At 44.2% G+C, this 12,278-nt stretch overlaps 1 protein-coding gene across 4 annotated transcripts in view; it reads right to left on the reverse strand.

The window, feature by feature from the left end:
* Positions 1–7,535, reverse strand: part of ANKRD28 (ankyrin repeat domain 28) — a 186,682-nt gene extending 179,147 nt beyond the window's left edge. For all 4 annotated transcript variants that reach the window (XM_060011496.1, XM_060011495.1, XM_060011492.1 and 1 more), the window contains exon 1: positions 7,195–7,535. In XM_060011496.1, the coding sequence (XP_059867479.1) occupies positions 7,195–7,221 (27 nt within the window). In that variant the 5' untranslated portion in view covers positions 7,222–7,535. The remainder of the gene's footprint in view (positions 1–7,194) is intronic.
* Positions 7,536–12,278: the final 4,743 nt, after the last annotated feature.

Here is a 12,278-nt window from a genome sequence, read left to right on the forward strand (position 1 = left end):
TTCCCTGGTGGCTCAGGGGTTAAGAATCCGCCTGCCAATGCAGGGGACACGGGTTCGAGCCCTGGTCCAGGAAGATCCCACATGCCGTGGAGCAGCTAAGCCCGTGCGCCCTAACTACTGAGCCTGCGCTCTAGAGCCCTTAAGCCACAACTACTGGAGCCCACGTGCCGCAACTACTGAAGCCCGTGCACCTAGAGCCTGTGCTCCGCAACAAGAGAAGCCACTGCAATGAGAAGTCCGCACACTGCAACAAAGAGTAGCCCCCGCTCACCACAACTAGAGAAAGCCAGCACATAAGCCACAAAGACCCAATGCAGCCAAAAATAAATAATTTATTTTTTAAAAAAATGTAGTGTTCAACTGTAATAACTTGCATTCTAGGCTTCCAGAACAAGCATTTGTGTCAGAAGCAACTGCTTCCTAATTTCCCTTTTTAAATATCTTGTCCTGTGCTGCATGGTTTAATATTACCTGTGACCTTAAATCCGCAAGAGTAGAAAAGACATAACCTTTAACCTTATAATAAATCAAAGATGAAACCATCACCAATTAAGAATCTGAACTTAAATTTACCGCGCATAAGTGAACTTTAGCTGTGGGAGTAGTAATTCTATCTAGACTTTGTTTTGTATGACAACCAGTATACACGAAGAATCCTGGCAACTTTTCTTAAAATCAGTATCACATAAGGAAGGTAGATGAATCCCTCAATAGTATAACGAAGAACTGGGGCTAGGGACCGGAGTAGAAATCAAACCTAAAGTACTTGGGAACTTTAATCATCGTGTACAATACACTGTAACACTTTAAAACATTATTGGTTTAAATAACTGGAGATTTCATTTAATTTTCGTTTTAAATTGTAAGTATTACTCAGTGATTGGCTTGATGTGAACTGTCCACAGGATACATAATCCAGAACAAAAAGGCTTAATCCTAAACTATTTCCTCCAGGCACAGAACATTTCCCAGGGGCATCTCAGTCTAGCCCAGGTATATGAATTTTACATTAGACTAGAAAAACGAAAAGGAAATAAAATGCCGAAAAACCTAATACAACCCATACCTAACTACTTGGATTATCTGCTTTTTTTTCACTACCATAATCAATGTTCAATTGCATTTTAATGTGTGATTGACCCTAGTGGGACTATGCAACAAAAAAGATTATCAATTGTTATATGAATATAAGACATAATTGTACACATAAGTGAGTCATTATTACAGCTATAACGATCCTTTAAAGATGTACTCATTTCCATTCAAACTTTGGCTTAGTAATTAATATACTCAGTTTATACTAAATTAAAAGGTTTTACATATGTTCTGAATTACAGCAGTAGCCACCTAACCAGTCTTGGGTGTCCCTATTTGTCTTTTATAATCTACTCTTCTAAAACCTGTAATGTAGCGGTTATTTAACTTTGGGGTGTCATGGGCCCCTCAGAAGATCTAATAAAACTATGAACCCTCTTGAGAAAAGTACATTTATGCACATTCCCCCTGAAGCTCTTCATAGCCTAGCTTAGACTTCCCATCACCTACCGATCCGTCCAAACTTCTTAACCTTGTATTCCAAGTACTTCATAATGTAGTCACTGTTAATTCAACTAATCTACCTCCAGTCCTTTCCAACTACACCCACCAATCGGGTCTATCTCCTAACTATCCCAACAGAAATATACCATCCTCTTTTTCTGGCTTGCCTTCTGGGTTCCCTCTTGTTGCTTTCCTGCCCAAATGTTTGCTCTCAACAAACCCTTTCTGTGGACCTAAAATACCTCCCTTGCCATGAGGGTTTCCCTCTGCCTACAATCAGATCATCTGATCCTTTCTGAATTCAGAATCATGTTATCTCCATCTCTTACGGAGCACTCCATGTTCTACACTGTATTATACAAAGCATTCAAAAAAAAAAGTCAAGAAACATAGAACACACTTATTTCTGAATTATATAGTAGTTACATTTCCAAAGAATATGCTCCATGTTTTTCCTCAACTTCTATAAACCTTTTCATGTGAAGTATCTCAGACGCTGTGCATTTATTTATGCATGTCTTCGCTCATTTTCTAGCCAGTAAGATTCTTAGGAGCAGAGATGGTAGCTACTCTACCCTGTGTCCCCCACAATCTCCAACACAAAGCAAGGAGACACTCGATATGGAATACTTGAACATATGGGCCTCAGTGTTTTGGGGGCATTTCATACATTCTGTATCCCCAATTATAAGATTTTTCAAGGATCATCTAGTTTTTTCTCCTACTGAAAAGTCAAATAATGCTCTACCCTTAGTGAATGCTTGACAAGTGAGAACTTACTATCTGAAACAGTGATTTATTCTCATCCATACAATATCTACTCATTGATATGCCAACTTTGTTCAAAAAAAAAAAAAAAAAAAAAAAAACCATGGGCTTCCCTGGTGGCGCAGTGGTTGAGAGTCCGCCTGCCGATGCAAGGGACACAGGTTCGTGCCCCGGTCTGGGAAGATCCCACATGCTGCAGAGCAGCTGGGCCCGTGAGCCATGGCCGCTGAGCCTGTGCGTCCGGAGCCTGTGCTCCGCAACAGGAAAGGCCACAGCAGTGAGAGGCCCGCGTACCGCAAGAATTCTTACCTAATGACCATTAACCCAGGAGGGAACACAAAGATGGCTCCTACACAAAAATAATCCAAATGTGAAAACTATTATCCTTTTTAGTACTACTGCAAACAAAGTTTAACTTGAGTTATAAAACCAACTCGGAAAACAGAAAAAAACAACATCCAGACTATACATATGCACACTACCAGAGGCAATAAAACAGCACAAAAGTATAGAAACTTTTTTTAGAAAGTCTTAAACATGATATAAAAGTTTCTAATTGATTCACGCTAAAAGTATTATGCCAAGTGAAACAAGTCAGACATAAAAGGTCATATTGTATGATTTCATTTATATGAAATATAACAGGCAAATTCATAGAGATAGAAAGTAGATTAGTGACTGCCAGGAGGTAGGAGGAGGGGAGAACAAGGAGTGACTGCTAATGGCTTTTTTAAAGACTTTTTCTTTTTCTTTTTTAATTTATTCTTGGCTGTATCGGGTCTTCATTGCTGCACGCGGGCTTCTCATTGCGGTGGCTTCTCTTGTTGCGGAGCGTGGGCTCTAGAGCACAGGCTCAGTAGTTGTGGCACACGGGCTTCTCATTGCGGTGGCTTCTCTTGTTGCGGAGCGTGGGCTCTAGAGCACAGGCTCAGTAGTTGTGGCACACGGGCTTAATTCCTCTAGGGCATGTGGGATCTTCCCAGACCAGGGCTTGAACCCAGGTCTCCTGCATTGACAGGTGGATTCTTAACCACTGCGCCACCAGGGAAGTCCGGCTAATGACTTTTTGGAGTGATGAAAATGTTCTGGAATTAGACAGTGGTAATGGTTGTACAATTTTGTGAATATACTAAAAACTACTGAACATTTTAAAAGGGTGAATTTCATGGTATGCAAATTATATCTCAATTTTTTTTAAGTTTATGACCATTTTGGCTATTTTATCTCAGAGAAAACTGTTTTTTAATAGGAATCTAATTTTATAACAGTTTGTTTCCTCAAGCTGATCTAAACTAGTGGTTATAAACTGGTCCCCCTTTTTAAAACCACGGCTTTGAATTTTTCTCAATGTTATCTACCAACTTGCCAACACTTATAAATAGAAATTTTTCATAAGAATCTGTATTTCTGGCTTCCTACAAAAAACTGGAGTTCTAAAAATACTAGGCACACCTGCACAGAAACAATGGCCTGGAGCGAACAGCAGCTAACATACCTGCTATTTGCCATGATCCCCATCACTCCCTATTGTGTCCTAGATACTGAAGCCATGTATCAGCCGCCATTTAACTCCCCAGTTGTGAGTTTGTTACCCCTGAACCAAACAAAGACCATCTACCTTTCTTTTTAGGGTATACTATGAATCACTGCTGATAAAATGTAAGCCTGTAATTGGTCTGAGGGTACAAATTTCCAGCTATAAAATGAGTAGATCTGGGGATCTAATGTACAGCATGGTAACTATAATTAACAATGCTCTATTATATATACATAATTGAAAGCTGCTAAGAGAAGTAGATCTTAAATGTTATCTCCACACACATACACACACACACGAATGGTAATTACATGAAGGGATGGAAGTGTTAACTAACTTACTGTGGTAAGCATTTCACAATATATACATGTATAAAATCAAAGCTGTACACCTTAAACTTACATATGTTATATATCAATAATACCTCAATAAAGCCGGAAAATAAATTTTAAATGTAACCATGTATGATTACATTTTTAGTAACTGCAAAGAGAAAAAACCTGACAGTGACACCTGTTGAATAAAACCCTGCAACTGTTACAGATTCGTGCTGTTATAAACACTTTTTTGTGGGGGAAAAAATCCAGGGATGTTTCCTAAAAACAGGAAACAAATTCTTTTCATTTCATTTACAATTGAAAGTTATTTTCACCTAGTAATAGAAAATAGCACAGTAGTAACTTCTTACCCCCATATTGGTGTTGGCACAAAATGAGGGAAAGCTGTCTTACTCATTGTCATTGATTGGATATGAAAACTAACTGCTTTATTTACTCACTGATTTTATGTTTAAACCACCTAGAACCCCCTGATGCTTATATGCACAAAGAAAAACAACCCCTACCCACGTTTAGCTTCTATGTAATAGACTGTATTTACAAAGATGGAAAAAAGCAAAATACAGGGTGTACATGGAAATAACATAGAAAAGCAGATTCTACTACCTCCTAGTTCAAGTGTAAATGAGGACTGAGCTAAATGCTATGTCAACTACCTTTCAGCTTTAAAATTCTGTGTACTTAAACAGATCTCCTCCTTTCCTCCAAATAAAATAATTCGTCTAGCTGAACCGCCTGTCCTGTAGATGGGAAAGGTTAAAATAGTATTTGCATTCCATTTCATTTGTACCATCGCTTTTAACAGCTAATAAAATATCAACACATAAGATGACTTCTAAAAGCAGCTATTCCCTTCCTGAGCCAATTACTTAGTAGTTTATTAGAGGTAAACCCCAAGGTTCTTCCCCCCGCCCCCCGGCCCCAGCCATGCCACTTCATTAACTTGCCCAAATACCTTCAAGTTTACAGGTGACATTTTACATATCATCTTTACCACCAAGTATTAATAGATATTATATAAAACTGGAGTAGCATCACAATTGTTTCACAACTGCAATTCCTAAATACACAAATGCAAAGGTGCAATTGGATTTTATGTCCAACTGAAAATACAATCCTGTTTCTGTTTAAATCTGATGGTGAATAAAATGAGATGCTCTCCCAAAAGTTCACCAAATTTCTAACACACATAATCCAAACAACTTTCTTCAAAAGCGTAAGACGAGAAACAAAACAAAAATTGTTACCTCAACTATAAGTTACGGAACCACAAGGTGCCATTAGATTGGTAAAGATTAGTGGAGACCCTGGATCTTGAGTTACACACCATTAAGAGTACAACGTGAGTTAACTGTACAGGAATTGGTTTATGCTTTACCTCTTATTCTTTAATAGTGCTGCCCCACAGAACTTTCTGATGATACAGATGCTCCACACCTGTATTGTCCAATACCATAATCAAGAGCCACGTGGGGCTATGGAGCACCTGAAACGTGGCTAGCAGGAATGAAGAACTGAATTTATTTTATTTAAAATTAAAGTTAATTTAGGGACTTCCCTGGTGGTGCAGTGGTTAAGAATCCGCCTGCCAATGCAGGGGACACGGGTTCGAGCCCTGGTCCGGGAAGATCCCACATGCCAAGGAGCAACTCAGCCCGTGCACAACTACTGAGCCTGCGCTCTAGAGCCCGAGAGCCACAACTACTGAAGCCGGCGCACCTAGAGCCCGTGCTCCACAACAAAAAAAAGCCACTGCAATGAGAAGCTCGTGCACTGCAATGAAGAGCTGCCCCCGCTCGCCGCAACTAGAGAAAGCCGGCACACAGCAACAAAGACTCAACGCAGCCAAAAATAAATAAATAAATAAATAATAAAATTAAAGTTAATTTAAGTTGCCACATGTGGCTAGTGGCTATCATACTGGACAATGCAGTTCCACAATTTGAAATACAAAGTATAAGCTTGACTAAACGCTAGGGTTTTTCAAAGTATCATGTCCTGATGATGTTAACACCAACTAAAAACTTTCTGATACCAAATGATACACAAGTTCAGCCATCAGCCTAAACAGAAAAGTCACTTATTAAATGACACTACTTAGATTCAGAATTTAAGGTACAATATTCACTAAGAGACAACATTGAAAAATATATCTCAAGTTTTTCCCTCACTGTTTTTCAAAAGGGGAACTCACTTTCGGAATAGTTTCCCAATACATGCAATTACCTTCCGTTCAAATCTGTTCACTACCTTCTGTTCAGAAAAACAAATGGCAAAGATAAATTCTCAGCACTAAGGAGTCTACTGCGATTCGGTATATTTCACACGTTAATTTCCGTTTTCCTTCAAGGAGAGATTCAGATGTTTGGAAACCTCTGCATCGCCTGAAAGCCTTGTTACATCGTTCCACGTTTTCAGGTGTACAAGTAATTCTGATACAGTTGCGATTTCGTTCCTAGACACGAAATATTTCCTCAATCCAAGAGTCATGACAGTTTACCGCACTTCAGGTATTCTTGTATCAGCTCTTCCTGAGTCAAGAAAAGTAACCAAGATGGTGCACAAGATGTCAGAAGAAAACAAGTGTGGGAACTTGCACGTTGAATAACTACTCCCTGAGCAAAATCTCCTTTGACCCAGAGAGTCGGCCTCGAACTACCCGGCGACGCCAACAAGCCAGCAAGGTCGTGACCCTCGGTCACGGCCGCCGGCAGCGCCCCGCCTGGCTGCGGGAAGCCACCTGTTAGGCCCCGGCCTCACCTGGAGAGGAGGCGCGGACCCGGACGCGGGCGCCCGGCACTAGCGCGGACCCGCCCCTCCGCCGGCGGCGGCCGGAGGCGGCACGTGGGCTCCCACGGCCGGGCTGCGCTGACAGGCGGGCCGCCGCGACCCCCGAGGTGTCCCCGCCTCCCTCGCACCGCCCCGCCGAGCGGGCGCCCAGCGGCCCACACCGCCGGCCCCCCCTTCCTCCCGCCTTCCCTCCCACCCCCGGGCCTGCCGCCCCTCGCCTACCTGGTCGCGGAGTTTGAGGAACGCCATGGCGGTCGGCGCCGCCCGGCCACCGCTCCCGCCCCAGAAGCTTCGCCTGCGCCCGGAGGCGGCGGGTCGGCGGCAGTGAGCTAAGGAGTCCGCGGGCAGGGGGCGGCACCGCCTCCCCGCCGCCCTCCGCAGCCGAGAGGTGAGGAACCGGAGGATCCCACCTCCTCTTCGAGGACTCCCCGCCCTCCTCCTTCCTTTCTTCCTTTTTCCCTCCGCTGTCTCCGCAGCCGCTGCCGCCTCACGCCCCCTTCTCGAGACAGCCGGGCAGCCCCCGCGGCCGCCCCGCTCCAGCCCGCGGCAGCCGCGGCATCCAAACTCCACTCCACAATATTACCACCACCGCCCGCCGCGATTGGCGGCCGCGCGGGGGAGAGGCCAGAGTAAGACGAGCGCCCATTGGCCACGCCGCCTCGCTCGCTCGGGCCCCGCCTCCCGGATGGGCAAGGGCGGGGGAGGAAGCGGTGAGGGTGGGCGCGGAGCCGGGCGCACTGGGCGGGGGCGAGCGAGGGAGCGGAGCCGGGGGAGGGGCAGCCAGGTGCCCAGGGCGCGCGCCCTGGGCTAGGTGGGAGGAGCCCGGGCTTGAGGTGCGGGTCCCGGGAAGTGGGGGGTAACTGCCCGGGGCTCGCACGTGGAGGGAGCGTGCAGAACGCTCCCCAAAGCCGGAGGAGACTGCAGGGGCTGGGTGAGGGGTGAGGGGCCGGAAAGGGGGTGAGAGGTGGGCACCTGGGGGCTGCTGCCGTCCTGGGAGCGGCGAGGGGAGGGTGGCGAACAGGACTTGCACGTGGAGGGGGAGTGAGGATTCGCCCCTGGGCTTCCGCAGGATGCAAGAGCCAAGGGAGTGGGGTGAGAGATGGTCACCGGGAAGCGGCTGTCCTCCCGGGGGTTGGGGGGCGGGCAGGAGGGCAGGGCCGGAGGGAGGGGGAGGGGAGCGTGAACTGGCGGAGTCTGGCACGTTGTCTAAGGAGAAAGAGCGCCCCTTTTCTCTCTGGCACGCGCCCCTCCGGACCTGGGGAGGTTAGAGGGGACGTCTGGGGGGGCCGCCCTCCCGCGGGCAGCAACCGTGGGGGAGGGGGGCGATGCTGGCATTCTGAGCAGAAAGGCAGCACCTTCGCAGCCAAACTGGTGTGGACGCCTAAGCCTTTCTCTACCCGCGGTTCCAAACCGAAGCAAGGCTGTGGTTCTCTCCCCAAATCCTCCTGCCTGGCTTGCATTTTCCCCCTTTCTTCATTTGCATCTGAAGGGTTTTGCCTCCCACTCGAGAGAAATCAATTTAAAAAAAAAAAAAGATGTGTTGGATTGCCAATAAATAGCATCCTTGGATGGAGGAGGAGAGGAATGACTCCCCTGCTACACACGCCCCCACGCCACCCCACAGCTCTGAAACGGCTTTTCTTTCTTAGGCAACAACACACTGTTGCCATTCCAGGCTTGTGTGGGAGAAGACTGCTGTGCGCCTGTGTCTGTCCGCCCGGGCGACTCCAGCCCTTGGTTAATAAAAGGTACAGATGGTTAGAACACGAATGTGTGACGTCAGGCTTGGTTTTAAAAAGTTCCCTGTTCCCTACATCAATTGTGTCTCTTGGGACAGACTTTATTTAGAGGATCGATTTGGGTCTAATGGCAGTCGGGAGAAAAGGGGACCTATGCCAGGGCTGTCAGTGTCTTATAGTGCTGCACTTATAACAAAAAACTTCTTTTAGCCCCATTAAAAAATGAAAATATCAGAATGCAACATGAAAAACACTGCTGACTAATAGCATGATCCTTCCAATATTCTTCGGCATACCAAAGACTTGATTCTATAGAAACAATTATCTAAAATGACATTCCTCATCATAAATTGTATTTTCAAATTAAAATGGAGGGATCCTCACAACTGTGAGGGAACACTCATGATGAAGCCAGACTGTTCTTGCTTTGCATCCTCAGTACCTCTCTCCCCTTTACTTCATCAACTCCTGCACATAAAATAGGAATACTGTTTCCCACCCTGCCTCTCCTATCAGTTCAGTGAGGGTGAAGGAGTTAATACTGTGAAAACACTTGAGTTTTCCGCAACAGAGATGTTGTGATAATATTGCTAGAGTACTTTTTGATCACAAGTCACCTTTGTAAACAATTACCCATGTGCTATGTCCAATACAGAGTTCTTAGTCCAGGAGTGTAAGAATTTACCCTCATTCATGCACAAGCCTATTAAGCACTGTGGATGTCTAGCCAGGAATTAATACATCCCCCTCTTCCCCCAGCCCACCCCCAAAAACCTCTCCTCTGAGTTAAAAGTTCTAGAATTTAAAAGCATAACAGAAACTTGATTAGGAAGAAGAGGAAGATTCACTTTGGGGAAAACAAGTGCATTTGAGAGTATGTGTAAATTGTGGACCAAGTATGCATTTTAATAGGTTTTAGGATTGAGCTAATGAAAGTTTTCAGGGCTCTTCTGAGATTCTCTAATTCACATTAATTAATGAAAGTATTTTACAAGGCACCATCCCTGACAACTTGCACATAGAAGGTTCCAAGCTCCCAATAGATAATGCTTAATATCCAGCTTGGTTCTCACCCTCCTCCACCCTGAACACCATTTAATTTGCATCAGACGCGCAGGCTCAGTGGCCATGGCTCATGGGCCCAGCCGCTCCGCAGTATGTGGGATCTTCCCGGACCTGGGCACGAACCCGCGTCACCTGCATCGGCAGGCGGACTCTCAACCACTGCGCCACCAGGGAAGCCCAATTTGCATCTTAATTTCACTATCTGTAAAATCTAAGCATAACATTATCTGGCCTACTCATCTCACGCAATCAAATAAGATAATGGTATGAAAGGCTGTGGGAACTCTGCAGAACCATTCAAATTTAATGTTATTATTACAGCAACTACATTTCCATAGCTGGAGAGAGGGTGACAATCATTCTGAAAAATAGGAATAAGAAATCTATGTCATTGAGCAATAAAATGAAATAAGATTCATATCCAAATTCTGATACTATTTTTTAAATCTTTATTATAAGGTTATTCTGGCATATATATATATATATATATAATATTTAAATATTAAAGGAATCTGTAGTATTGAAAAGTCCCATGTCATCAAAGCTGATGATGTCAGGAACTTGAATGGTATTGGTAATCTCTCTGTCCCACCCTTATCACCCCACCCTTTTCTAAACGTCACTTTCATTCTCCCTTACTGCAGTCAGCAGCTCAACTCACATCTTAAGTACTGTGCAGTCATGAAGGAAATCTCAAATTTTAAAAGTCTCAAGGAATGACTAATCAGGCTAGACTCATGTGCCCATGCCTCAGCCAATCACTACAACCAAAGAAGCAAGGTCTGAGAATTGATGACAGCTTCCATTGAGAATTCATGTTTAAAACAGTGGGAGGAAAGATGTCATGTAGATGTGACCACCAGGGTAATTGCTGTGAGCTAGGCAGCCACACCCAAGTTTACTTACTGTACTACAACCGCAGTGGGCATTTGCCAGCGCCTTACATGCTTTACATCATTTAAGTTTTTCAGTAACCTTTTTAGGTTAGGAAACTGCGGTCCAAAGAAGGGGTGTGCCCATTGTTACCCAGCTAATCAATGACAGGGCCTGGATGCATGAGGACCTGGAAAGCCAAAAGAATAGCTTATGTGATAGGAAGTAGACAACTATTGATGGCTTTTGAGCCAGATAATCCTTATATTATAAAATGGATTTTATCATGAGCCTGAAATACATGGAAAATGCATATCATAAACTGCCAAAGCAGCAAAGATATGTTCAGAGACCTAGAGCATAGAATTGGAAAACCTCATATACATATAAAAGAGTTTCTGGAGGAAATAGAGGATGAAGGAGAAGCAATCTCTATAGAGATGATGCGTGAGAATTTGTCAGACTGGAAGAAAAATGAGTTATCAGATCAAAGGAAGATGCTAAGGCTCAAGCAAAGTTTTTTAAATTGAGACCCACACATAGTAGTGAAATTAGAGAATACCAAACACAATAAGAAAATGTTCAGAGTTACCGCTGAGGAAAGTCAAGTTATCTTAAAAGAAATGACAGTCAACCTGTTAGTAGATTTATTAGCAACAATAGGCTATGGAAAACAATGGGAAATATCTTCAATGTATTGAGAGTCCATCCTGAGAAACCAGAATTCTATTCCTGACTAAACCATCTTTCAAGAGGAAGAATAAAATAAACACTTTTTTTTTTTTTTTTTTGTGGTACGCAGGCCTCTCACTGTTGTGGCCTCTCCTGTTGCAGAGCACAGGCTCCAGATGCGCAGGCTCAGCGGCCATGACTCAGGGGCCCAGCCAATCTGCGGCATGTGGGATCTTCCCAGACCGGGGCACAAACCCGCGTCTCCTTCATCGGCAGGCGGACTCTCAACCACTGCGCCACCAGGGAAGCCCAAATAAACACATTTTTAAAATTTAGGACTCACAGATGGTCGTTGAAAAAGATACGAAAGAATATACTCCAACAAGCAAAAAGCTGAAACCAAAAGGAATAAGTGAGTGGGAGAAGGAAGGATAAACAGATAAATCAGTGAATATCTTGGTTAATCTAAATCAGTAGTATTTTTTCAAGTACCCGTATTTTGGAATTTTAAAACCAGGTGAAATTACGTTATTAGCCCATAAAAATGTGGTAGATAATGGCAGAAAGGAGTTCTGAGTTAAAGACAACTTTTTTTATTCAGAAGGAGTGAGGCAGTCTTAAATTTTAGACTTTGACAAACTATTACATTGGTTAAAGTTTTTTGTTGCAAACAACAAAATCCAAGCAAGAATTCGTTAAATCGATCTTCAACAGCTCCCAGAGTCACTGGGAGAGCTGAAAAAACAAGCGTGGGCTGAGCTTCTAGAAAAAGTGCCCTAAACCATGTAATAGAGCTGGTGTGATAAAGAAACTGCTGCTGCTCCCATCAAACACCAAATGCCAGGAGCTCAACTTCTCTTCATCTGCTCCTGCCATCAGCATCAATGCCAATTCTGTGTCAGAAAATTAGTCTTGCGGCCACTGCCACCTCCACAAACTGGATATCGGCCTCTACCT

The sequence above is a fragment of the Delphinus delphis genome, chromosome 4 (assembly GCF_949987515.2).
Source record: "Delphinus delphis chromosome 4, mDelDel1.2, whole genome shotgun sequence".
Lineage (NCBI taxonomy): Eukaryota > Metazoa > Chordata > Mammalia > Artiodactyla > Delphinidae > Delphinus > Delphinus delphis.